General features: G+C 41.4%; 1 protein-coding gene across 8 annotated transcripts in view; it reads right to left on the bottom strand.

The window, feature by feature from the left end:
- LOC148163661 (acyl-CoA-binding domain-containing protein 5-like) overlaps positions 1-7,117 on the bottom strand; it is a 40,376-nt gene extending 33,259 nt beyond the window's left edge. Inside the window, exons 1-5 of one of the 8 annotated variants that reach the window (XM_088025777.1) lie at positions 6,541-6,623; positions 4,192-4,348; positions 3,462-3,622; positions 2,561-2,681; positions 881-953 (exon numbers count right to left, since the gene is read on the bottom strand). In XM_088025777.1, coding sequence (XP_087881903.1) covers positions 881-953; positions 2,561-2,681; positions 3,462-3,486 — 219 coding nt within the window. In that variant the 5' untranslated portion in view covers positions 3,487-3,622; positions 4,192-4,348; positions 6,541-6,623. Of the gene's footprint in view, positions 1-880; positions 954-2,560; positions 2,682-3,461; positions 3,623-4,191; positions 4,349-6,540 lie in introns of all 8 variants that reach the window. The other 7 variants (XM_088025774.1, XM_088025775.1, XM_088025779.1 and 4 more) reach the window with 7 other exon arrangements.
- Between the last annotated feature and the right edge of the window lie 20,409 nt (positions 7,118-27,526).

Consider the following 27,526-nt stretch of genomic DNA (forward strand, 5'->3'; position numbering starts at 1 on the left):
ATTAATTATGAGACATTAAAAGAATCCTTATCTTATTCTGCTTCTGAAGGATCTCTGCATTCACAGAAAACTTTTTTTTAATCTTTTTTTTAAAGATTTTTTTTATTTATTTGACAGAGAGAGAATGAGAGATAGAGAGCACAAGAGGGAAGAGGGTCAGAGGGAGAAGCAGACTCCCTGCTGAGCAGGGAGCCCGATGTGGGACTCGATTCCGGGACTCCAGGATCATGACCTGAGCCGAAGGCAGTCGCTTACCCAACTGAGCCACCCAGGCGCCCCTCTGCATTCACAGAAAAAGGCTTGTTACTAAGAAGTCCTGTGATAGGAATATCTCAATTTGTGGGTCAAACTTGATGAGAACACTGAGGGGCAGGGTTGTTAACTATTTCTCCTAAGTAAAAAGTTCCAAAGCAGAAATGGTTTCAAGACAGCCCAGGTACTTCCCAGATTCCTGAGAAAGGGACTTCAGTACTTCAAAAGATTCCTATTTCCAAACTTTCTGAAGAAGTTGACAGCGGAGAAAGACCGGGAAGATGAAAAAAAAAAAAAATCACATCATTACAATGTGATCTTAAGGAAAAAACACTGACCTTAAGATGAACACTGAGGAGACAGATAAAGCACTAATAAATTCAATAACTCAGATGTTATATCCTAATATATTATAATCTCTTTGTTCCTTAAAACAAAGCAGCTAATTTGCTTGATAACAAATTAAATTAGAGCTGCTCTGAATATTTTCATTTTCTTCCTTTTTTCTTTAACTCATGATCCTGAGATCAAGATCTGAGCTGAGATCAAGAATCAGACGCTTAACCAACTGAGCCACCCAGGTGCCCCATGAATATTTTCATTTTCTGCTGTGAATTATTTCCCCTACCTTTTTTATTTCTTCAACATATGCAATCATGGCTTCCTCTTTGGTCATATCACCCAATGAACTCCAAGCATCCCTAGAAATGAGAATACCCAAATAACAAAAAGACACATTTTCCAATGGCTCAGAATACAATTTATAGTCAATGCTATAGGGTCATTAATTTAAAACGGGCTCTTTACTTAAAGCCTACACAAAGATATTATGCTCTCAAAGGATCACTTTAAATGTACCATCTTAAAGAATAAGTATCAGAGTAAATAAACTGTCAAATTGAATAGTATTTAAAACTAGTAAATACACAGCCCATCTATAGATTACAGACTACAGATTACAGAGACTATATTATATATACTATAGAGCAGACTCTATAGACTGTTGAAAAATATTTGCTAGGAACTCTTCAAAAATTTTATATTATAAAGAACAGTGACATAAATGAACATTTTAGAACTCTACATGAAATGAACTATCACAGCCATGTTTTAAATGAACAGAAGTTTTGCTTAAAACTGTCCATTAATTTAAACAAGAGTCTAACTTATACACTCAAAAAATACAAGTGGTTTCCTACGTCTAAAAAAACAAAAATGTGAGGCAGAGGACATTTTTAAACCCTTAGATGATGAGAAGAGTCCTTTGAAATTTTTGCCTAAAATGAAAACCTTTCTTTTTACATATTTTTTCCAGAAGCAGTTTAAATCAACCAATGGTCATTTCTGAGGAAAAATCATAAAGTAAATCAATTTTCCTAAAACAGATTAGGTAACATACTGCTATTACATTTAACCTATTATCTATGACTATTCATAAATAACTTAGAGGAAAGTACAGTACTAAGAAATCCTCAAAAGAGTTTAAGGACTTCCAATGCAGTGTAAAGAAATTTAGCCATTGGGCTCCTGTGTGGCTCAGTCAGTTGGGCATCTGCCTTCAGCTCAGGTCATGATCCCGGAGACCTAGGATCAAGCCCTGCATCGGGCTCCCTGCTCAGCAGGGAGTCTTGCTTCTCTCTCTGCCCCTCACCCTGCATGTGCTCTCTCTCTCTCTCAAATAAATAAGTGGAATTAAAAAAAAAAAATTAAGCCATCAAAATGTGTGGCTCTTAAGACATGCTTCACCAATTAGCATACTCTGTTCATAACGTACAGTCTATGTTACAGAGGTATCTCCGGCTATTTTATGATTTTCTTAAGGATATTAAAAATCAAATTTCTATTCAAGTACAGTGGGACAGGAGGAACACAGCCTAGATAAAAAGTTAGCACAGCAGTCCCTTAGTCATACGCCTAGTTATCGTCTAAAGGCTCAAGGCAAACAGTGTCCCTTGGCAAGTAAAGTCATTATTTTTCTTGGTAGGTACAAGAGGCAGAAGAGTTTGTTTGTTTAACTGATTTTGGGAGTTGCTCTTCTTACGATAAATGAAAAAAACTCTATCAAAGGAAAGACTAACTGAAAATGATATTTTTTTTATCTTTGATATACCTTTTGGTTCTATCTTCTTCTCTTCCCCAAGACTTTTCTATTTGTATGAAATTGTGTTAAAAGCACATGGAAGATAAAAATTGGATCTAGTACGTTAGAACACTTCTGCTCAGAATAATACATAACCACATAAGTAAGTCATATGATAATTATGTCACTAAAATAAAATCCCTTTCATAGCTCTCTATGTGAAATTACCATTTGTATCTTCCAATAGGATCCCAGAATCCAGGCCTTGAAAGTTTACAGGGTCCTTCAGTTGCCTGCTTATACAAGCTATAGAATTTGAGCATCATTTCATTTGTTGGCTGAAATGAACCTATTGGAAACATATTAAATACAGATCACTCGAGAATACAATTGATAATCTAAGGCTAGAAATCAGCTGAGCTATACCAATAGTGATTTTTAAATATTTCATCAATAGTTCAGATAACCTTTTATTTTTGTCTTACAGAAACAAACGTTATGGCTCTGGTAGTTGCTATACTCTTTTGATTTAAAAAAACTCAGATTTTTACACTTAAATAACAATGCCTAACATAATCCAGTAAATAAAAGAATAAATGAACAAACATGCCATAGGTGTTATTAAAATAACTGGCAAATGTCATTTAAAAAAAGCAATACATGAAAATAGAGAATAACTGCATTATGCAACTATAATAAGGTATTTTTTATTCAAAGGTTGACAAACCAAACTGACTAGCGTAAATGAAAAAGTTAAATGTACACTCTGCTTAATGGAACCTCCATATTAAGAAATTCAACTCCTCAGGGTGCCTGGGTCGTTCAGTTGGTTGAGCATCTGCCTTCGGCTTAGGTCGTGATCCCAGAGTCCTGGGATCAAGCCTCCAGTCGGGCTCCCTGCTCAGCAGGGAGTCGGCTTCTCCCTTCTTCCCATTCCTGCTCTCTCTCACTATCTCTGTCTCTCTCAAATAAATAAATAAATAAAATATTTTTAAAAAGAAGAAAGAAACTCAATTTTCTTGGCCAAATTTCAATTTCTTGATGAATAAGGAAGTTTGGCTAAAATCAACCAGTGTGTGCTGTGGTAGAAAAAGAATTAAACCAAGATAAAAGTGATTTCTCAGGACACCTGGGTGGCTCAGTAGGTTAGGCATCTGCCTTCAGCTCAGGTCATGATCCTGGGGTCCTGGGATCGACTCCCGTACGGGGCTCCCTCCTCAGCAGGGAGTCTGCTTCTCCCTCTGCCTGCCACTCCCCGATTGTGCTCTCCGACAAATAAATAAATAAAATCTTAAAAAAAAAAAAAGACATTTCTCATTTCCTACCTCTGTAATTTTGGACACATCAATTTCATTGAAAATCAGTCTTCATATATGTCCCTAGTGTATCTATAAGCTTTTTTATGTTAAAAATTTCAAATTGTGGGGTGCTTGGGTGGCTCATCCAGCTAAGCATCAACCTTCGGCTTGGGTCATGGTCCCAGGATCCTGGGATCAAGTCCCATGTCGGGCTCCTTGCTCAGCAGGCAGTCTGCTTCTCCCTCTCCCTCTGCCCCTTGCCCCTGCTCATGCTCTCTCTCTCTCTCTCAAATAAATAAAATCTTTAAAAAAAAATTTCAAATTGTATGCATGAGTGGTATAAGTTGCAATACTTAATAACAGGGAAAATTGGAATGCAAATGTTTTATAATAAATAATTGCCTAAATAATTATGATACATATATACAACAGAATAGTTTATAACTACAGCCCTTAAAAATTATATGGCATTAAATTATAAACAATGGCTTAAGAAAAATTTCACAATCTACTATAAAGTGAGAAAAAAACAGTAGTTTAAAAATAGCATATCCGGGGCACCTGGGTGGCTCAGTCGTTAAGCCTTTGCCTTCGGCTCAGGTCATGATCCCGGAGTCCTGGGATGGAGCCCCACATCAGGCTCCCTGCTCCGCAGGAGGCCTGCTTCTCCCTCTCCCACTCCCCCTGCTTGTGTTCCCTCTCTCAGCTGTGTCTTTCTCTGTCAAATAAATAAATAAAATCTTTTTTAAAAAATAGCATATCCAGTATAATCCATTTTTGCAAAATAAGTATTTATATACATAAAAAGCAGAATAGAAGGAAACACATAAAAATGTTAAAGAAGATATCTCTGGAGATAGTAAGCATAGAGATTATTTTTATTTTCCTTCTTGCTTCCTTGTGTTTTAAAATTTTTTACATTCAGTGTGTCTGTATATTAATTCTACACCAAAATTATTATAAAAATAAAAATTAAAACTGTAAAAAGATATTTTAAAAACTTTATAGATTGCATAATAAACAGATAACATGTAGTAATAAAAAACGAGTAGTTTATAAACATTGTGAAAATTACAACATAGATAAACTGAGAGCTGGCGTTTCAAGTTTGGCCAAGAATGAATAATTAATTCCAAAATCACAGTAACAATTATCTATATATATAATAGATGCTCCTTTAGGAATATCTATTAGATATATTATTTCAATAATATGGTCCTTCATCATATAAAAGGTAAAAAAAAGGCTAAATTACAGTTAAAATGGTTATGTATTTTTAAGCTTTGAAATAAAGTTTTATTTGAAAAAATATTTTTTAATGGTTACCTATTTATTTTTTTAATGGTTACCTACTTAAATAAAACTAAATTTAAAACACCAAGAGCCTCACTTCATAGTATCTTCAGTAAATCAAAATGAGATATAAAAGTTTATTTTTTAAGTTTATTTATTATTTTTTATGAGTGACATATACATTAGAATAGATTACAGCAAAAACTGATAAGGTATTGTATATATTCTGTGTGTAAAACACCAGATAAAGTATAATCTGTCACACACATATTATATGAGAGCCCCGATGCAGGGCTCTATCCCAGGAGACTGGGGTCATGACCAGAGCCAAAGGCAGACCCTTAAGCAACTAAGCCACCCAGGGGCCCCTGTTCTCTTAATAACAACCCCCTCCTATTTCCTCCCCTAGTTCGACGTTTGAGATTACGAAAAGAATACTATTTTGTGTATATTTGTTTTCAAAACCTTTTGAATCTCCAATTAATGGATTTTTATTAAACAGTGTTGAATATTCGTTACCAAGACAATTCATGATTAAATAGAAAACATATTAAATACTGCGATAACGGTGTATTCAGTGAGTATTCAGTGAGTTTTATGCTCTGGCACAGTAATAGTGCTTAAAAGCATCATTTAAAAAAATACAATTTTAGGGGCGCCTGGGTGGCTCAGTCGTTAAGCATCTGCCTTCGACTCAGGTCACGAGCCCAGGGTCCTGGGATCAAGCCCCACGTGGGGCTCCCTGCTTCTCCCCCTCCCACTCCTCCTGCTTGTGTTCCCTCTCTATCAAATAAATAAATAAAATCTTTTTTAAAAATACAAGTTTATTGTGAAAAATAATTCATATAATGAAGAAGGATAGGAAGTAAAAGATAAAAGTTCCCCTTGCCGAGCCTCTCCACAGAAAAAAATATTTGAATATCGGCTTTAAACTTCCCAACTTTGGTCAAACACATAAAATTACAAATTCAGAAAGCTCTGTAAACTCTAAACAGGATAAATTTGAAGAAAACCACACCTGGACACATCACGGTCAAATTGCTAAAAGCCAAGGATAAAGAGAAAAATTTTGGAAAGTCGCCTGAGAAATGACACATTAAATACAAAGGAACAACTGGACTGACTTTTCTCCTAAGCTGCAAGGAAGGCCCGATATAAGAATAAGAAACAGAATACTAGAACAAGAGAACAGCACACACAAAAAAGTCACAATCATATGTATTTATTAAAATAAATCATTTTACAAGTGAATATAGCTATTCTTTCCTTTCCCTCCCTTCACATCGAAAGTTTCTGAAAGGCTTAAATAGTACACTTCATGAGCATGCGGCACCAAGCATCCCCAGCCCAGTTTTTTTTTTAAACATATCCTAATCCGCAGTCATTAAGTAAGACTTCTGTTTTCAGCAATAAAAACTACTCAAAATCTTGAAAGATCAGCAGGTAATTAATTAACACTCTTTACCTTCCCTCCAATTACATTCCTTTTTAAACGCAGAAACGAAGGAGGTTAAATCAGCAAGACGACAAGCAGAAAGACTAAAGGAGGCGAGGTTCAGAAACCGGGGCCTCCGGCCTCGGGGGGAGGCTTCTGCAGCCGGGACCCAGCGCACTTACCATTCTTCGGCAAACTCTGGATCACCTTCACCGCCGCCTCAAAACTGGTTTCGTGCACGGATCTCGGGTCGGCCATCTCCAGCCGCCAGCGCCGGCCCCACTCCCGGGCCCAAGGTCTGTCGGCTGGAATCAGGCAGCAGCAGCAGCACCAGCTTTCCCAGGCGCCTGCATGAAACTGGAACAGGGAGCGCAGCCGCGGATCAACATGCCCAAAGGGAGGAGGCCCACGCAGCTGGTCACTGCCCCGTCGCTCGGCCCTATCCAGGCCACACAGATCGAGGTGGCCCAGCTCCTTCCTCCTCCCCGGGGCGTGACCTAGGCCGAGGAGCCGGCCCGCCGAGACAGAAAAACAACTCACCGAGAGGAAGAGCATCTCTAGCACAACACGGAGGGGCTCCGGACACCCGTGGTCGCGGAGCGTCTCTCCCACCCGCAGGACCCTGGCGGAGCAGCCACACTCCCCATCCCGGCGGGGTCCGTCGGTCAGTCGGTGCCCTCCCCACAGCCCCGCCCCAGAGCCACTAAAGGACCCACTAGCTGCCGCCGCCGCTGCGGCCGCTCAGCCGACTCCACCCACCCGCCCCGCGTCCGAGGCGACGACGCGCGCTGCTGTCGGTCGCCCGGGTAGGGCCACAGGAGAAGGCCAGGCAGGGAAGTGAGATGGATCGGGTTCTCGGTTTTTGAACAGGCCGGACGGCCGCGTCCGTGCCCGTGCAGCCGGACAGTGGGAAGCGCGCAGGGGACGCGGGGTTGGATCTGCACCAGGGCCCAAAGGTACCGCTGGGCGAAAAAAAAAAAAAAAAAAGACCCTGCGATCCACGGCGCCTGCCCTCTTAGGTTAAGGTTTGAGGAACGTGATGGGACGTAAGAAAGGGCTTTGGATCCCGATAGGCTCGGTGCCAACCTTATGTTCTGCCATTCGAGTTCTGGCAATCTTTACAGCACCCTAAAGAGTAGATGAAAGAATCTGAGATGCTGGATCAGTGTTGAGCAGTGCTTGGGCCGCGATTCTTCGGCAGCTTTAGCCGCCTTGAGCCAAGAAAGTCCGAGAGTAACCAAAGGTGTGTGGGAAGGTTGCCCGCTCCCAGACTGGGCCGGGAGAAGCGAGGGGACCTTCCCCAACACCACCACTAACATCTTGCCCTGGGGAGCCGGGCACAGCCCAGCTTCAGCCCGATTTAATAGGCCGCAGCGCTCGGGGGAGGGAGCATTGAGGACGCAGTACGGACTGCCAACCCTTGAAGGGCGTACCCTGGGCCTTAACCTTTGTAGTATAACACCCCGCAACCTCAGGCACCCGGAAGAGGCCCCAGGCCCATATTGGGGGTACTGAGAGGGGTTTTAAGGATGGAGTCCTGCGGCCCGGAAATCCCCGAATTGCCAGGGCCTCTTTGTCAGTTCCGGGTGGGTTAGGAGGGTTACTAGCAGAAATCTAAGCGCAGACTGTAAGTTACTCCTCCCTCTGAGCCGCACTGCCGGCATTTACCTTGGCCTTGCGGGGCAAGGCCCGTCCGGTATTGTCCCCGACGCCCGCCCCTGGCCCTGCCCCGTGGACTTGTGGGAAATGTAGTCCCCCACCCCCTCCGCGGCGCTTCCGGATACCTCCCTCTGCGGCCCGCGTTCTTCCCACCTGTTCCGGTTCGGTTTCTCCGTCCTTCCCGCGGCCTAGCACTGCGGGGCCAATTCACAATGCCACATCCGCTTCCAGCAAGAGAGACCTTTTGTGATACCTTCAGAGGTATCCTGATGAGACCTGGTGTGAATCGGAGAGCTGGGGTCTAATTTTTTGCTGCTGCTTGCTTACTAACTTTGGGGGCAAGTATCTGAAGGCAGGCGCCGTTTAGGTAATTAAAGACTACCGTTTTCCTGGATGCCAGGTATTTGCCAAGAGAATGACACACGTTCCAAAACCACTATACGGTGTTTACGAATGAGGAAATGGAGGTTCACGATAACTAATTCGCCCAAGGTCCCACAGGTTAGTAAGTAGCAGAGCCAGAAGCAGTCCAGAAAAATCCTCTTGCTTTAGATCTTGGAGTTTTTCCAGGACGCCCAAGTTTTAACAAACTAACAGTTTTTGTAATTTACTCAGACTAGGAAGAATTTATGTGTTTTAATATCTGCTGCTTCCTCTCTTTGTTTTTTAATTATCTTCATTTCAGTTTCAATCTGTTCAGTCATGCATACTTATAAAAGGGCTTGGGTGTTTATTTCTAAGTCTTCATTTTGACAACTCTTCAATAAGTTTATGTAATAAGCAAATGTATAGTATGTTGGTATTTAGGTAAGGATGAATGGGAATTTTCTGTCAGTGGTTTTGTGGAATTTCCATTTGCAGGTAGTGTGGATTTCCAATCAAGGAGAATAGCATAAGGAGAAAGGAAATTGAAATTATTCAGATAAAGGTATTTTAAAAGTAGCTCTTTCATGTAGCTGTGCTGATTTATATGTGGTAAGTCCTACTGAAACACAATGATGAATATGATGGATTGACTCAGTTCCTAAGCTGCCTTCCATTCTACCTAAAATATATCTCATGGAACACTGGTTAGTTAATATCTTTCAGTACCTTCAGAACAGTGCCTGATATGAAGCATTGTTTTTTTAATTGAGATTTAATTGACATACATTATATTAGTTTCAGGTGTACAAAATAATGATTGTATATTTGTACATATTACTAAATGATCGCCATAATAAGTGAAGCATTCTTTTTTCTTTTAAATATTTTACTTATTTATTTGACAGAAAGAGAGCCCAAGCAGGAGGGAGCGAAAGGCAGAGGGAGAGGGAGAAGCAGACTACCCACTGAGCAGGGAGCCCGGCCACAGAAAGGCAGAAAGATGTTTAACCAACCGAGCCACCCAGGCGCTCTAAGTGAAGCATTCTTGCTTGTAGTTCTCTAGAGATTTTTTAATTAAGAATGGGCCCACTTCTACACATGACCATAAAAAAGGTCAAATAGTATCTTTATGTGTTTTAATAAACATAAAGGAGTAAATGTTAAAATAACCAAAAAACTATTGTTTTAGATGCTCTTTCCTTTACAACCATTTTAAAACTCCTACTATGTCCCATGGGACGTAATTAACACTGAGGTACAAAGTCCCTCAGGGAACTCAGTCTAGGGTGGTAAGTAGCCATGTAATATAATAATCACAACACAATGCAAAAGTGTTAAAATTGAAGGATATAAAAAGAGCTATATTATGTACACAAAAACAAGTACAGAAATGTTTATAACAGTACTATTTGGTAATAGCCCAAATTTGGAAACAACTCAGTGACCATGAACAGTAGAATAGATATTACTGAAGAGCAGTGAGAACAAACGAACTACACCTATTCATCATCTATGTATCTCATAGACTTAATGTTGAGGGAAAAGAATCTAAATTCAAAAGAGAACATAATGGGTGATGCCATTTATATAAATTTCCAAAACCGGCAAAAGCAACATGTTTAAATTCAGGCTGGAGATACAGTGTCTGGAAAGGGGATGAGGGAAACTTGGGGTTCTAGTAACATACTATTTCTTGAATTAGATGCTTATTACATGAGTATGTTCAACTTGTGAAACTATTGAATGTGTAATTAAGATTTATTTGAAGCCTAAAAAAACAAATGAATAAATAAAAAGCAGAATCAGACCTATTAATACAAAGAACAAACTGATGGTTGCCAGAAGAGAAGGAGTGGTGGGTTGGGCACAATGGGTGAAGGAGAGACAGAAAGACAGGCTTCCAGCTCTGGGATGAATAAGGCATGGGAATAAAAGGCACAGCATAAGGAATGTAGTCAGTGATGCTGTAATAATGATATAATTGGACAGATGGTAGCTACACTCGTGGTGAACATAGCATAATGTATAAATTTGTCAAATCACTGAGTTGTACACCTGAAACTAATGAAACGTTGTGTGTCAGCAATACTCAAAAGAAAGAAAAAAAAGGGGGCTCAGTCGTTTAGGTGTCTGCCTTTGGCTCAGGTTATGAGCCTGTGTCAGGCTCCCTGTTCAGTGGGGAGTTTGCTTCTCCCTCTCACTCTTCCCCTACCCGCTGCTTGTGTGTGTGCTCTCTGTCTGTCAAATGAATAAATCTTTAAAAAAATTTTAAGAAAAAGGGCACCTGTGCAGCTCATTCGGTTAAGCTTCTGCCTTCGGCTCAGGTCATGATCCTGGAGTCCCAGGATGGAGCCCCATATCGGGCTCCCTGCTCGGCAGGGGGTCTGCTTCTCCTTCTGACCCTCCCCCCTCTCATACTCTTTCTCTCTCTCAAATAAATAAATAAAACCTTTAAAAAAATTTTTAAGAAGAAAAAGAGAAAATCTCTTCTTTAACACTCTTCAAAAAAGATTTATTTTTCTTTGTGTATGTTATACTTCATTTAAAATTGACATTTAAAGAATTGTACATGTAGGGGCACCCGAGTGACTCAGTTAGTAGAACATGTGACTCTTGATCTCGGGATTGTAAATTCAAGCCCCATGCTGGATGTAGAGATTACTTAAAAATAAAATCTTTTAATGAGCACCTGGGTAGCTCAGTCGGTTGAGTGTCCAACTCTTGATTTCAGCTCCAGTCATTTTCTTAGTATCCAGTCCGACTCTTGATTTCAGCTCCAGTCATATATCTCAGGGTGGTGGGATTGAACCCTGGGTCAGGCTCCTTGATAAACAGGGAGTCTGCTGGAGATTGTCTCTCTCTCTCTCTCTCTCTCTCTCTCTGCCCCTCTTCCCCTCAAATAAATCTTAAAGAAAAAAAGCCCTTGGGGCCTCTGGGTGGCTCAGCCAGTTAAGCGTAAGCCTTTGGTTTACGTCATGATCTCAGGGTTCTGGGATCAAGCCCAATGTCAGGCTCCCTGCTCAGCAGGGAGTCAGCTTGTCTCTCTTTTTTTTTTTTTTTTTAAAGATTTTGTTTATTTATTTGACAGAGAGAGAGCGCGAGAGAGGGAACACAAGCAGGGGGAGTGGGAGAGGGAGAAGCAGACTTCCCGCTGAGCAGGGAGCCCGATGCGGGGCTCGGTCCCAGGACCCTGGGATCATGACCTGAGCCGAAGGCAGACACTTAACGACTAAGCTACCCAGGCGCCACCAGCTTGTCTCTCTTTCTCTCTCTTTCCCTCTGCCCTGCCCCCCCCCCCCCGCTTCGTGCACGTGCTCTCTCTCTCTCAAAATAAAAATCTTTTTTAGGGCGCCTGGGTGGCTCAGTTGGTTAAGCAACTGCCTTCGGCTCGGGTCATGATCCTGGAGTCCGGGGATCGAGTCCCGCATCGGCTCCCTGCTCAGCGGGGAGTCTGCTTCTCCCTCTGACCCTCTTCCTTCTCGTGCTCTCTATCTCTCATTCTCTCTCTCTCAAATAAATAAAATCTTTAAAAAAAAAAAATCTTTTTTAAAAAAAGAGTGCGTGCTCTTAACCCTCATATCTATCACCACATTAAAGAAATCCTAAATATTAAAAAATAAATAAGTAAATAAATAAAAAAATAAAATCTTTAAGGGGTGCCTGGCTGGCTCAGAAGAGCATGTGACTCTTGATCTCAGGGTCATGAGTTCAAGCCCCACGTTGGGCATGGAACCTACTTAAACTTTTAAAAAAAATAAAATCTTTGTACATGTCACAGAAACAAGAGAGTAATTAAATCTATATGACACAGATGAGGAAGATCATAGAGAAAGCAACATTTGAGCTGGTTTTTCTGGGATGAGATGGTATTTACAAGCAGAGAAGGTGAGAGAGAACCATTCTAAGGAAAGGTGAAAAAGCTAAAACACACCGTATGTGATAAGCAGCAAGTTTGCTCATGTATCGGGACCGTACATACGAGGGAAGGTGGGACAATGTATTGGATGCAAAGTTGGCTGAGGCTCACTTAAAGGTCATACATGCCATGAAAAGGAGTTTGTGTTCCGTTTATAAATCCATAAAGACAATATATTTTTGTATGAACTACAATTTGATCAGGAAAGCACAACCATTATGATGGATATGGTCTCAGACATTAATTACAGGGATTAAACTATCTAATTGTGGGAGCTACTGAAGAGTCTTTGGAAAGCTATTGCCTCTGCATCTGGAGGGAAACTTAAAATTGCTATAGATCAGTGTGTGTTATAGTCAAAAACTTACATGAAGTAGGGAAGAACAAAGACAAACTGAAACGCCTAAGGCCACTTGGAACCAATGAGGACAAATTGAATTCTATGTTCTCTCTCACTGCCTCTAAAGTCTATGACATTGGATGGCCTTCAGACCAAAACGGGAGCTGAACTCATGCCTGACCTAAGACTCAGGAAAGTAGGTCAAGGTGCTACTCCATGTCTGGTACCCTTCAGAGGTGCTTCGCTCCTACCTGCCAAATCTCACATAAATTCTTACGGTCAACCCTAATTTAGAACAATACAAGGAAGGGAATGCTGGGAGATAGAGTTGTAGCTTCTCTAATGACCCAATACAAATTCACCACAATTATTATAATTTTTACTTTTATTTATTTATTTGAGAGAGAGAGTAAGGGAGCATGAGTCGGGGGCAGAGGGAGAGGGAGAAGTAGGCTTCCCCCAGAGCAGGGAGCCCGATGTGGGGCTCAATCCCAGGACCCTGAGATCATGACCTGAGCAGAAGACAGACGCTTAACCTACTGAGCCATGCAGGTACCCCATTCTAGTTTTTACTTTTAGAGTGACCAGCGTTTATTCCAGAAATATACAGAAAGGTGAACATTAAAAAATCTAACATAGGGCGCCTATGACCGAGAATCAGATGCTTAACCAACTGTGTCACCCAAGCACCCCCAAACTACAAACTTTTAGAAGGTATGACAGTTTTTTTTTTAAGATTTTATTTATTTATTTATTTGAGAGAGAGAATGAGAGAGAGAGAAAGAGCATGAGAGGGGGGAGGATCAGAGGGAGAAGCAGACTCCCCGCTGAGCGGGGAGCCCGATGTGGGACTCGATCTCGGGACTCCAGGATCATGACCAGAGCCGAAGGCAGTTGCTTAACCAACTGAGCCACCCAGGCACCCAGAAGGTTTGACAGTCTTAACTAATGCAGCAAGATTAAAGAAAATGAATGAGCTATAAGAATCAGGAAAGGGGCGCCTGGGTGGCTCAGTTGTTAAGCGTCTGCCTTTGGCTCAGGTCATGATTCCAGGGTCCTGGGATCGAGCCCCGCGTCAGGCTCCCTGCTCCGCGGGAAACCTACTTCTCCCTCTCCCACTACCCCTGCTTGGGTTCCCTCTCTCGCTGTCTCACTCTCTCTCTGTCAAATAAATAAATAAAATCTTAAAAAAAAAATCAGGAAAGAGAAAGTAAATATTTCATTATTTGTGGATGATAAGTTGTCCATATAGAACATTTAAGGGAAGCTACTATTATTACAACTAAGAAAGTGTTCAGCAAGGTCGTTGAACATAAGATCAATCAATAATGATCCTTTAAAACAGGAGCAACGGATTATGAAATATAATAGAAAAAGTATTCACAATAGCAATAAATTCCAAAGTACTAGAAACAGAAGATGTGTAATATCTTTATGGAGAAAAACTAAAATTTATCTGGACATGAAAACTGAATAAATAGACATATGTTGGGGTTAATGTAGAGCATGAAATCAGCCATAATACCTGGCTTGCTAAAATTTAACACAGAGGCTGCTGGGGCGAGGCAGGGTTTCCGAGAAGGGCGTGGGCCTGAATGCCGTGAGGATTTACCTTCCCAAACAGCAAACATGTGAACTAAGAGATGTATGCATTGTCCCTTAGGCTGTCTTTCAGATTAGCATATCTTTCCCATAAATCCTTTCAGTTTCAGTAAGACCCCTTGTCACATATCACGTGCTTGGGAAACAGTAATAAGGATATCCTGAAGGACCAATACAAGCGGGAGCCAAGATGAGCAAAGGGTCTTGGTCTCTGAGCGTTGACCCCCTTGCCTTCTCCTCTCTTTCACGGCAAAGTTTCGAGTCATCTTTCATCCTTCGGTACAAGGATTGCTGGCCGTTCCCGGCAGACATCTGATAGTCGTATCCCAAATTATAAAGATGAAAATTCTTCCCAAATTATCCGTAAATACAATTCCAATTATAATCCCTGTAGGACTCTGAAGAACTTTATAAACTTTATAAATTGACTCTAAAAAAAACCCTAAAGAAAAGCCCAGAACAGGCAAGATGATTCCCAAAAGAATGTGATGGAATGTTAGGGTGGGCTAACTGCTACAATCAACAACTGCAGTATTTCAGAAGCTTAACACAATAAAGTTTCTCTCTCACTCATATCACAGTCCAGTAATAGTGGCAGAAAAGCAAGGGGGAGGACCGATTCTGCTCCATTGAGTCGTCCAGGAGCACAGGATCCTCTGCCTTGTGGCACCATTATCCCATAGGACCTCAGAGTCCACTAGGTCTGCTGCATCCAGCCAGAAGAAGAGGTTTGAGGGAAGGCAGGGAGAATCTCAAGGGAGATTTTTAGGAACCATGTCTGGAAGTGGCAAAGACTGTTTTCCACCAGCATTTCATTGGTCCCCCTTAATCTCAAGCAAGAGTGAAAAATTCTAGTCTAGCTAAATTTCTAGAGAAGAAGAAAACTTGGTGAACAAATAGCAGTCTCTACCACAAAAGACTGGTCCCGCCAAGTAGCATACTTAAGAATCGTTAGTAATAAGTGTGTGATACTGACTGAAGAAAAGCCATTTAGTTTAGTGGGACAGAAGAGAGAACTCAGGAATTAAAGATTACTGGAGAAAGTATGAACTATTTCATAAATAGCAATGGAACAAACTCTGTAGAAAGCAAAGATAATAAGATCCTTACCTCTGATAGACATATAATAAATTCCACACAAATGAAGGATCTAATGTGTAAAGTACATCTTTAAAGTCATTAGAAGAAAAATAGAGCTGCTGCATTACCCAACTCCAGGGGGCGCCACTCACGTTGTAATCTATATTAATTAGTGCCCCCTGAAGGTGTGTAGCACAATGATCTCATTTATGATTAAGTGTTAGGCAAAGGATTACTTAAACCCCAAAAACAGAATTGCAAAAAGAAAATATGGATACATCTCTTAGCTTATTAAGCTGCAATAACTAAATGCTATAAACTGGGTGGACAATTACTTACTTCTCATAATTCTGAAGTCTGGGAAGTCCAAGATCAACAGACCAGCAGAGTGTGGTTCTTGGTGAGGGCCCCCTACCCGGCTTGTGGGTGGCTCTCTTTTTGCTGTATTCTCACATGTGTTTTGCTAGATGTGATCCATGCTCCTTGAGAGAAAGAGAGCTCTCTTTCTCTTCGTCTTCTGTTTGGTGCACTAATCTTACTAAGAGTCCCAGCTTCATGATCTAATCCAAGCCTAACTACCTCCCCGAAGTGCCCACCTCCAAATAGTATAATACTGGGGAAAAGAGTTTTGGGATATGAACGTAAGGTAGACATAAACATTCAATACATAACAATACATTGGACTACATCCAGATCGAAAACTTTGGTGTGAAAGAAGATACATATTTAAAATTAAAGTATGTTATCGATTTGGAGAGAGACAACACGTGTTGAGTGATAGAATCTCCAAATCCATCTCCCTTCTCCCTTGTCTCTGTGGAAATTATAAAAAGCCCAAAATTCAGTGTCCTAGGCTCTCCTACAGCTAAAGGTAGCCGTGTGTCACTGTTCTTGTTTATGTATATAATAGACCTTGTTCGATAGTGTTTCCGTGAAGGTTTGTTTGTTTGTTTGTTCGTTTTGATGTAGTGTTCCATGATTCATTGTTTGCATATAACACCCAGGACTCCATTCAATACATGTCCTCTTTAATACCCATCACCAGGCAAACCCATCCCCCCACCCCCTCCTCTCTGGAACCCTTGGTTTGTTTCTCAGAGTCCATAGTCTCTTATGGTTCGTCTCCCCTTACGATTTCCACCCCTTCACTTTTCCCTTCCTACTATCTTCTTTTCTTTTAAATTTTTTTATTATCTTCCTTTCTTTTAACATATAATGTATTATTTGTTTCAGGGGTACAGGTCTGTGATTCATCAGTCTTACACAATTCACAGCGCTCACCACAGCACATACCCTCCCCAGTGTCCATCGCCCAGCCACCCCATCCCTCCCACCCCCCACCACTCCAGCAACCCTGTTTGTTTCCTGAGATTAAGAATTCCTCCTATCAGTGAGATCATATGATACACGTCTTTCTCTGATTGACTTATTTCGCTCAGTATAATACCCTTTAGTTCCATCCACATCATTGCAAATGGCAAGATTCCGTGAAGGTGTTTAATGGGTAAAGATTTAGCTGGAGCACCCCTTTGCTCTTTTCATCCTTTGCCTTTTACTTGCATCCTTCTTATTCTCGAAATGCTGAAATAGATGGAAGTATAGCAGCTGTCTTGTCCCACAGTGGTGAAAGCCATGTACCAAGTTGGTGAAAACTGAAAGGGAAGGGGAGCCACGGTCCTTGGTAGCTTCATGAACAACTGCACCGGCCTGGTACGGTCTGTGCAAAATCTGATCCAAGAAAAATACAGACATTTGTCTTTCCATAGGGTTTTATTGCTTGAAGCAAAATGGAATTTCTAACTGAAACAATCTGTAACAGACAAAAAAACCTTTTGTACAGAATGAAGAATTCTTACAGTTAATTAAAACCAAAGGACAAAAAACTCCATAGAAAAATGGGTCAGGGAAAAGACTAGCACACAGCAGAAGAGGAATAACAAATGGCCAAAAACACAAATGGGAAGATAAGCTCTATAATAATCAGGGAAATGCAGATTAAAACAACAATGATATACCACTTTTTATTCCTCAGTCCTGCTAATGATCTTATGTCTGACAACATAAAATGCTGATGTGAATATGAACATATGGAACTCTCATACATTCCCTTTTTTTTTTTTAAGATTTTATTTATTTATCAGAGAGAGAGACAGAGGCAGGCAGAGGGAGAAGCAGGCTCCTTCCTCAGCAAGGAGCCTGATGTGGGACTCGATCCCAGGACCCTGGGATCATGACCTGAGCCGAAGGCAGATGCTTAACCGACTGAGCCACCCAGGCATCCCCATACATTCCCTTTTTTTAACTTCTTTTGTAAGATTTTATTTATTCATTTGACAGAGAGAGAGAGCACAAGCAGGGGGAGCGGCAGGCAGAGGGAGAAGCAGGCTCCCTGCTGAGCAAGGAGCCCGACGCCAGGTTGGATCCCAGGACCCAGGGATCAGGACCTGAGCTGAACGCAGCCGCTTGACCGACTGAGCCACCCACACACCCAGATCTCATACACTCCTGATGAGAGTGTAAACTGATACAACCTAATGGAGACCAATTTGGTATTTTCTACCAAAAATGAAAATACACATACCTATTAATGAAGCAATTTCTGTTGTTAGCATAAATTCTAGGAAACTTTCACCCGTGTGTGCATGGGGACAGATATAAGGATACTCATCAGAGAGCCGTTTGTAGTATTAAGCGGTTTGAAACAACCAAAATACCTTCAAATGGCGAGTACATAATGAAATATGGAACGCAGGAACGATGAAATACCATATAGCAACGAAAAGGAGTAAACTACGCTAGACTCTATGAATCTTGAGAAGACAATGTTAAGTGAAAAAATAAATTTTTAGAATATATAAAATACAGAAAACAGAATTACAAATTGTTTATGCCAACTTAGTATATAAAGTTATTTTTCAATAAAAAGAGAAACAATAAATCTATGTAGTGATTGCCTTGATGGGTCGAGGGACTGGTTATGGTGCATAAAAGGTCTGCATTTTTATCCAAATATTTTATTTCCCTTTAAGAAACAAACATGGAAAGTTGTGACAATTTTTAAATTTTTTATAGAATTTTACCCAGTTGCCCTCCATTATTGAATAATCCATCTTTTCCCCCTGATTTGAAATACTAGTTCCCACAACCCAACAACAAAAAAATAATCAGATTTTAATATGGGTAAAGAGCTGGAATAGACAGTTCTCTAAAAAAGATAGGCAAATGGACAATAAGCACATTAAATGATCCTAAACATCACTAAGTAGTAGGCAAATGCAAATGAGTTGTTTTTGGTTTCTTTTTAGATTTTCTATTTTTATTTTGTTCACATAATGCTTTCTTAACTTTCTCCACATCCTTCTTTAGTTCTTTGAGCATCTTTAAAAACAGTTGTTTTAAAGTCTTTTTCTAGTATATGTGCCATTAATTAGATCTATATGAGTGACATTTGCTATTGTTTTGTTTTTTTCATTGAATGGACCATATTTACTGTTTTTTGTATGCCATGTGATTTTGTTGTTGTTGTTGTTGAATACTGGGCATTTGAATCTAATAATGTGGTAACTCTGGATGTCAGATTCTCCTCTGGCCCCAGGGTTTCCTGTTTTTTGTTTTGTTTTTGTTTATTGTTATTGTTTGTTGATTGTTGTAGGCTGTCTGTGGGAGGATCAGCCTGAGGTAAAACTAAAAGTCTTCTCAAGTCCTTTCAGAGCCTTTCCCTGGGCATGTGTGGTCACTTCTAGTTCTTCTTGTGTTTGCAGTTGCTTTTTTTTTTTTTTAAGATTTTATTTCTCCATTCAACAGATAGTGGGAGAGAGCTCAAGAGAAAGCCCAAGCAGGGGAAGCAGCAGAGGGAGAGGGAAAAGCAGTCTCCCCACTGAGCAGGGAGCTAGATGCGGGGGTTCGATCCCAGGACCCTGGCATCATGACCTGAGTCGAAGACAGATGCTTAACCAACCGAGCCACCCAGGTGCCCCAAAATAAATAAAATCTTAAAAAAAAATTAACTGTGGAAATAAAGGAGCATTGATTCAAGGAAAAAGCTGAGGGGTGCCTGGATGGCTCGATTGGTTAAGCCTCAGGTTCTTGATTTCGGCTCCGGTCATAATCTTGAATCCCAAGTCAGGTTTCTGGCTTGGGCTCAGTGGGAGTCTGCTTGAGATTCTCTCTCTCTCTCTCCCTGCCCCTCCCCCCTCTTGTGTGTGCTCTCTCTCAAATAAACAAATAAAATCTATTATTTGAGAGAGAGAGAGCATAAGCAGGGGGAGTGGCAGACAGAGAGGGAGAAGCAGACTCCCCACTGAGCAGGGAGCCTGACTTGGGGCTCGATCCCAGGACCCTGAGATCATGAACTAATCTGAAGGCAGATGCTCAACCATCTGAGCTACCCCGGTGCCGCAAATAATAAATCTTAAAAGAAAAAGAAAAACAGCTAAATCTCAGTAAAAACAGTAAGCTTTGTGTTGTTTGAACTTGCCTTATTTCCATCCCTCTCTCCCTAGCTCTGCAGTCGCCTTGAAAACAAACTGTCTTACAATCATACTGCTTTGAAAAGCATCATCCTAGCAGCCTCTGGATGGGGAAGAACAGGTTGGGAAAGCCCCCAAAAGTTCAATGCCCAGAGAATTATTGCTATTTGACCTTGCTGGCAGCTCCCTGGAAAAGCCCCATTCTCAGGACTTACCTTTCACTTGACTCAGAACTCACTTAGCACCAACAATCCTATGTATTTGTTGAAAACCACTTTTAACTGTTTACCATTGCAGTGGCTGTGGCAGCCATAATAGGGAAAACAAGAGCTTGAAAAAAAATTTTTTAAGGAAAATCTGGAGAATGAGATGTCCACAAAGGGTTTTGAAAAACCGCAACATATATTTTTGGAAATCCAGAATACCACGAATCCATGCAGAGTTGTGCCTGTGCCCAGGAGACACTGAGTTCAGTGGCTACAAATGACAAAGAATACAGACATTACAGAACTAGCTTGGAGAAGTCATTAAACAAACAAACGACAACAACAAACAGGAACAGCATAAACTCCTGGGGAGAAACCAGATGTTCTTGTGTATGAGTAACTTGCACAATGACACAGGTAGCACCCAGGCCACATAGATATGTATTGTAAAAGTTTCCCCACTTGCAGTGAACACCTGAAACTCTATTTCCTTTGATTATCTACTCTCTCTGGAAACTTCCCACACCAATCTCAGGGCATTGCTGTCAGTGCAAATGCTCTTACCAGATTTTCTTTTTGAGGAATGTGGATGTGGAACGGAGGGATTTGAGAGGAGGATTGGCTTCTTGAATGGTGGAGATGAAAAACTGGGGACACAAATTTGCCTTGATCTCCGCCATTTACAAAGGGTAGCAAAAACAAAACAAAAAACCTTTGCAAAGATACAGGGCACTAAATGAGAATACTTGCCTGGGTTCCTGATGCCCTTCCCAATGACTTGCACAAGTATTTTCTTAGGACTGACTGCATTGGAAGTTTTGAGTACTGTGAGTGAGCCTGAATTCTCGTAACGAGAACTTATTTTTTCTTTTTCTCTTTTCCCCTTTTGTCTTTTTCTTTCTTATGCTACCTTGGGTTTTGTTTTCTGTAACTTCCAACTAAAGATATACTAACTTTACATGGGCTGCCATTTGTCTTTAGAACTTTTTAAATATTATTTTGTTCATTTGTAGGGAAAAGAGAAATCATTCTAGATATTTCCAGCACTAAGGGATTTATAAAACCACTGGAAGGGTTGGAGGACAAAGTTCAGGGAAGGGCCACGATTATCCAGTTCTCAGCTAGGTTCAAAGATTGAGATACGTGGGGCGCCTGGGTGGCTCGGTCGTTAGGCATCTGCCTTCGGCTCAGGTCATGGTCCCAGCGTCCTGGGATCGAGCCCCGCATCGGGCTCCCTGCTCAGCGGAAAGCCTGCTTCTCCCTCTCCCACTCCCCCTGCTTGTGTTCCCTCTCTCGCTGTGTCTCTCTCTGTCAAATGAATAAATAAATCTTTAAAAAAAAAAAAAAGAAAGAGTGAGGTACTTGTTATTGTTGGCAGGGTCAACGGTTCTGGGGACAGTTCTGTTGTCACCAAGGCCCGCAGCATCTTATTGAAGTTGAAAATGAGAGGTGGAGGAGGTTGTGTTGATTCAGCAGCTTCCAAAATTAACAAGTGATTAATACACTCAAGCCATGCTGGAAATATTACAACTTCTGGGAAAGAAGAAAAAACAACACGAGATTGTACTTAAAGGCTATATTTTTCCCCACAGGACTCCAGGAACTTTGCGTTTTTAGCCACTGCTAATTTTTAATTATTTCATGATAACAGCTTGTTCCACTCTATAATAAGACTGGCGGGGCGCCTGGGTGGCTCAGTTGGTTAAGCGTCTGCCTTTGGCTCAGGTCATAATCTCAGCGTCCTGGGATCGAGCCCCATGTCGGGCTCTCTGCTCAGTAGGGAGTCTGCTTTTCTCTCTTTCTCTGTCTCTGTCTCTCAAATAAATAAATAAAATCTTTAAAAAAATAAAATAAAATGACACTGCCACTGTGAAGTGGCTTGACTTAACGTGTCTAAGGGAGGACTTTCCCCCACGTTAAAGGAATAATCAGACCTGCCCGAAAACTAGCCTGTGGGTCTGGCGTGCTACAAATACGATGACTCTGTATAAAAGAATTTCTACAACCAATTATAATAAAATTTGAAGGAGGGTTTACAATTCATTCTATCTCCTAAAATCCTCCTATCTTGTGTGGGCCTTGCTGAACTGTTTAAACAGAGCATTCTATTCACCCTCCTTCTCTGAGGATTCCGGGATGGTATTGTTAGTTTGAAAAGAAGCAAAGAGGGGTAATAATGGAGGGTTGTAGAATCCTGGGATGTCAGTTAATCCTAGAATGACCTGTAATGAACTGAATTATGTCCCCTGCAAAAGCCATATATTGAAATCCTAACCTCAAGTACCTTAAATGTGAATGTATTTGGAGATAGGGCCTTTTTTTTTCTTAAGATTTTATTTATTTATTTGACAGAGAGAGAGAGAGAGAGAGAGAGAGCGAGCCCAAGCAGGGGGACCTGCAGGCAGAGGGAGAGGGAGAAGCAGGCTTACTGAGCAGGGAGCCTGACTTGGGGCTCAATCCCAGGACCCTGGGATCATGACCTGAGCCAAAAGCAGATGCTTAACCCCGACTTAGCCACCCAGGCACCCCTAGATAGGGCCTTTAACTAGGTAATTAAGATGAAATGAGATCATAGGCTATGACCCTAATCTAGTATGACTGGTCTCCTTATCAAAAGACAAGATTAGGGGGTTCCAGGGTGGTTCAGTTGGTTAAGTGTCCTGACTCTTGGTCTTGGCCCAGGTTGTGATCTTATGGGTCATGGGATAGAGCCCCGCTCTGGGCTCCACACTCAACCTGGAGTCTGCTTGGGATTCTCTCTCTCCTCTCCCACTGCTCCCTTTCCCTCTCTCTCTCAAATAAATATTTTTTTAAAAAAGGACAAGATTAGTACATAGACACCAGGGAAAAGGTCCCACATGAGGACATAATGAGAAGATGACCATCTACAAGCCAAAGAGTGGGGCTTTAGGAGAAACAAAATCTGCTGACACTTTGATCTTGGACTTCTAGCCTGCAGAAGTGTAAGAAAATAAAATTTTTTGTTTAAGCCACTCAATGTGTGGTATTTTGTTTTGGCAGCCTGAGCAGACTAGCACACACATGTGCGCGCGCACACACACACACATACACACACACACACTTTTTTTGGTAGAGAATGTGATCATGTCACATAGTGGTCGTGGATGGAGACAGGAGGGATGGTGGGGGAAGAAGCCTGGTTGCCTGACTCCTGGTTTCCTTCCATTATACCACATTTCTAGGCTATGTTCTGGTTTGTTGACCACACAATTCTAATTTAGGATCCTGGGATGCAATATTGTGAATTAACTGTGCAGATGTCTGACGTTCACTAAGTAGGCAGTATCACTTGTATCCCAGATAACACGAGAAGCAATCTTGTACCAAGAGAGTCCAAATTATTCTTTCCTGGCACATCTCTTAATCCCTCTGAAGTAAGGTCTTTATGATTATCAGCAATCTGCTATTTCAAAGTTGAATGTGTGAAATTTCCATTTATCCCCATGTGTATGTGCAGAATTTGCAATTACAAATTGTTTTTCATGACCAAATTGATTATCTTGACTAGACATCCACGAAATGAAATATATAAGGTCTGATTTTCAGCTTGAGCCTTCAGTATACATCATGTAGTTTAATACACTCTTATTCTTTATTCTGTTGGGATTTCTTTGAAAGACATTTCATTTTAATATATTAAAACAAAACCCACAGAAAAATACTAAATCAGGGAGACCTGGGTGGCTCAGTTGTTTAAGCATCTGCCTTTGGCTTAGGTCATGATCCCAGGGCCCTGGGATGGAGTCCTGAGTTGGGCTTCTTGCTCAGCGGGGAGCCTACTTCTCCCTCTGCCTGCCGCTCCCCCGATTGTGCTCACTCTCTCTCTGACAATTAAATGAATAGAATCTTTTTTTTTAAAGATTTTATTTATTGGGCGCCTGGGTGGCTCAGTCGTTAAGTGTCTGCCTTCGGCTCGGGTCATGATCCCAGGGTCCTGGGATCGAGTCCCACATCGGGCTCCCTGTTTGGCGGGAAGCCTGCTTCTCCCTCTCTCACTCCCCCTGCTTGTGTTCCTGCTCTCACTATCTCTCTCTCTGTCAAATAAATAAATAAAATCTTAAAAAATAATTAAAGATTTTATTTATTTATTTGAGAGAGAGAGAGAGAGCCTGAGAGGGAGGAAGGTCAGAGGGAGAAGCAGAAGCAGACTCCCTGCTGAGCAGGGAGCCCGATGTGGGGCTCCATCCCGGGACTCCAGGATCATGACCTGAGCCGAAGGCAGTCGCTCAACCACCTGAGCCACCCAGGCATACCAATGAATAGAATCTTTAAAACAAAACAAAAAGAACCCCAAAACTCTTAAAAAATAAGAAATATGCTAAATCAGTAAATAGTGTAAGTGTACATTGTGGGAGGGAAACTGGACCCAAAAGTTTTCATGATGTTCATAACTTAGTGTCATCATGTCTGCTTGCAATTTTTAATGTTAACTTTCCACCATTTAGTCACCTTTATAACTTGGAAAAACAAGTTGTCTCCTATCTTTCTGGGTTGGATGATTTTTTATCCTGTATCAAAGCTAACAAAAATATGTAATGTTTTCCCTGTTCTTTAATATTTGAAGCAAGGGATTTTTCTTCTGCTTGTATTTTCTTTGGGGTCAGCTTCAGTTAGGTATACTTTAGTTACAATAAAACTCACTGATTGTAAGTGTGCAATTCAATAAAGGTTGAGAAGTGTATTTAGTCATGTAACCCTCACTACAATCATGATCTAGAACATTTCCATCACCTGTAAAAGTTTATTTGTGTCTGAATTTGGCCTCTGGCAAAGTCTGATCTAATTTTTATCACGGAAGTTTTGCCTTTTCTAAAATTTCATATAAATGAAATAATACAATACGTAGGTGTGTGTGTGTGTCTTCTTTCACTTAGCAAATTGCATTTGAGATTCACCCATGACTTTGTATGCATATATAGTTTATTACATTTTATTGCGGAATAGTATTCTATTGTTTGTTTATCCATAGCTGGTTGAAGGACATTTGTGTTGTTCCCAGCTTTTAGTGATTGTGTATATAGCTGCTGTAAACATTCAAATAGTGGTTTTTGTGTGAACATACATTTTCATTTCTCTGGGATAAATACCTACAAGCAGGATTGCTAGGTTATATATTAGGTATATATTTGGCTTTATAAGAAACTGTGAAGACTGCTTTCCAAAGGGGCTGTAGCAGTTTGCCGCTAGTAAGGTATGAGAGTCCAATCATTCTTCATTCTCACTATTGTCTGCTATTAGAATATTTTATTTTAGCTATTCTAATGGGTGTGTAGTGCAGTCTTTTGAAATTTACACTACAGGGCGCCTGGGTGGCTTAGTGGGTTAAGCGTCTGCCTTCGGCCCAGGTCATGATCCCAGGGTCCTGGGATGAAGCCTCGCATTGAGCCCTGCATGGGGCTCCCTGCTCAGCGGTAGTCTGCTTCTCCCTCTCCTCCCTGCTCGTGCTCTCTCTTGGTATTTCTGTCGCTATTTCTCTCTCTCTCTCTTTCAAATAAATAAAATCTTAAGAAAAACAAAAACAAAATTTACACTACAGGGTGCCTGGGCCGCTCAGTCCCATTAAGTATGGGTTTTTTTTTTTTTTTTAAAGATTTTATTTATTTATTTGAGAGGAGAGAGAATGAGAGATAGAAAGCACGGGAGGGAAGAGGGTCAGAGGGAGAAGCAGACTCCCTGCTGAGCAGGAAGCCCGATGTGGGACCGATCCTGGGACTCCAGGATCATGACCTGAGCCGAAGGCAGTCGCTTAACCAACTGAGCCACCCAGGCGCCCCTGTTTTTTTTTTTTAAGACTTTATTTACACAGCGAGAGAGGGAACAGAAGCATGGGGAGTGGGAGAGAGAGAGGCAGGCTTCCCGCCGAGCAGGGAGCCCGATGCGGAGCCCGATGCGGGGCCCGATGCGGGGTTCCATGCGGGGCCCCATGCGGGGCTCTATCCCAGGACGCTGGGATCAAGACCTGAGCCAAAGGCAGAACCTTAACGACTGAGCCACCCAGGCGCCCCAAGTATGGGGCTTTTGATTTACGCTCAGGTCATGATCTTAGGGTCATGAGATAAGGCTCCGTGTGAGGGTCCTGGCTCAGGGCAGAGCTGCTTAGGATTCTTTCTCCCTTTCCCTCTGCCCCTCCCCCAGCTCCAGCTTGGGCACACGTGTGCACATGCTCCCAAGGGCATTCTAAGTAAGTAAATAAATAAAATTAAAAAAAATTTACACTACATCTTGGTGGAGTGCAGTGTTATCTGAGAATGGCTTTATTTATTTATTTTAAAGATTTTATTTACTTGTTTGAGAGAGAGAGTGTGCACCTGAGTTGGAAGGGGGCTGCAGAGGGAGAGGGAGAGGGAGAAGTAGACTTCCGACTGAGCAGGGAGCCCCACACCGGCTGGATCCCAGGATCCTGAGACCATAACCTGAGCGGAAGGCTGACACGAATGGACTGAGCCACCCAGGTGCCCCAAGTATGGCTGTAATTTGCCTTTCCTTGATGAATAATGAGTTGAGTACCTTTTCCTATATTTATGGGCCTTTTGTGAAATGTAGTTGTCTTCTTTTGTCCAATTTTTAGTGAATTGTCTTTTTTTAAATTGACTTGGAGGAATTTTTAAAAATTATACCCTGGGAGGGTGGGGGGATGGGTTAGCCTGGTGATGGTATTAAGGAGGGCACGTTCTGCATGGAGCACTGGGTGTTATACGCAAACAGTGAATCATGGAACACTACATCAAAAACTAATGATGTGATGTATGGTGATTAACATAACATAATAATGAAAGAAATTATATCCTGGGTATGATTTCTCTGTCAAATGTATATGTTGTGGTTTATCCTTTCACTTTCTTAATAGTATTTTTTTAAAGATTTTATTTATTTATTTGAGATTGAGAGAGAGTACAAGCAGGGGGGAAGGACAGCGGGAGAGGGAGAAGCTGACTCCCTGCAGAGCAGGGTGCTGATAGAGAACTTGATCTCAGGACCCTGGGATCATGACCTGAGCTGAAGGCAGACGCTTAATGGACTGAGTCACCCAGGCGCCCCTTAATAGTATCCCTGGAAATCCCTGGAAACTATGAGTATATTAACTTATATGGTAAAAAGGACTTTGGCTCGTAATCAAGTTAAGGATCTTGAGCTGGGGATATTATCCTGGATTATCCATCGGGGATGTATGTAGTCACAGGGTCCTTATAAGGAAGAATGATGGTCAGAGTCAGAGAGGAAGAATGTGTTTATAGAAGGAAAGTCAGAGATTTGAAGACACTCTGCTGCTGATTTGAAGATGGAAGAAGGGGCCATGAGCCAAAGAATGCAGGTAGCTTCCAGAACCTGGAAAAGCAAGGAAACATATTCTCTGGAGTCTCCAGAAGGAACAAAGCCCTATCGACACCTTAATTTTAGCTGACTGTTCTGACCTCCAGAGCTGTGAAGATAATAAATTAGTGTTGCTTTAAGTCACTAAATTTGTTGTAATTTGTTACAGCAGCTTTGGAAATGAATGTAATGTCTCAC

Source organism: Eumetopias jubatus, unplaced genomic scaffold (assembly GCF_037043125.1).
Source record: "Eumetopias jubatus isolate StellerSeaLion01/CBP00866 unplaced genomic scaffold, mEumJub1_p1.0 scaffold_8, whole genome shotgun sequence".
NCBI classification, from domain to species: Eukaryota; Metazoa; Chordata; class Mammalia; order Carnivora; family Otariidae; genus Eumetopias; species Eumetopias jubatus.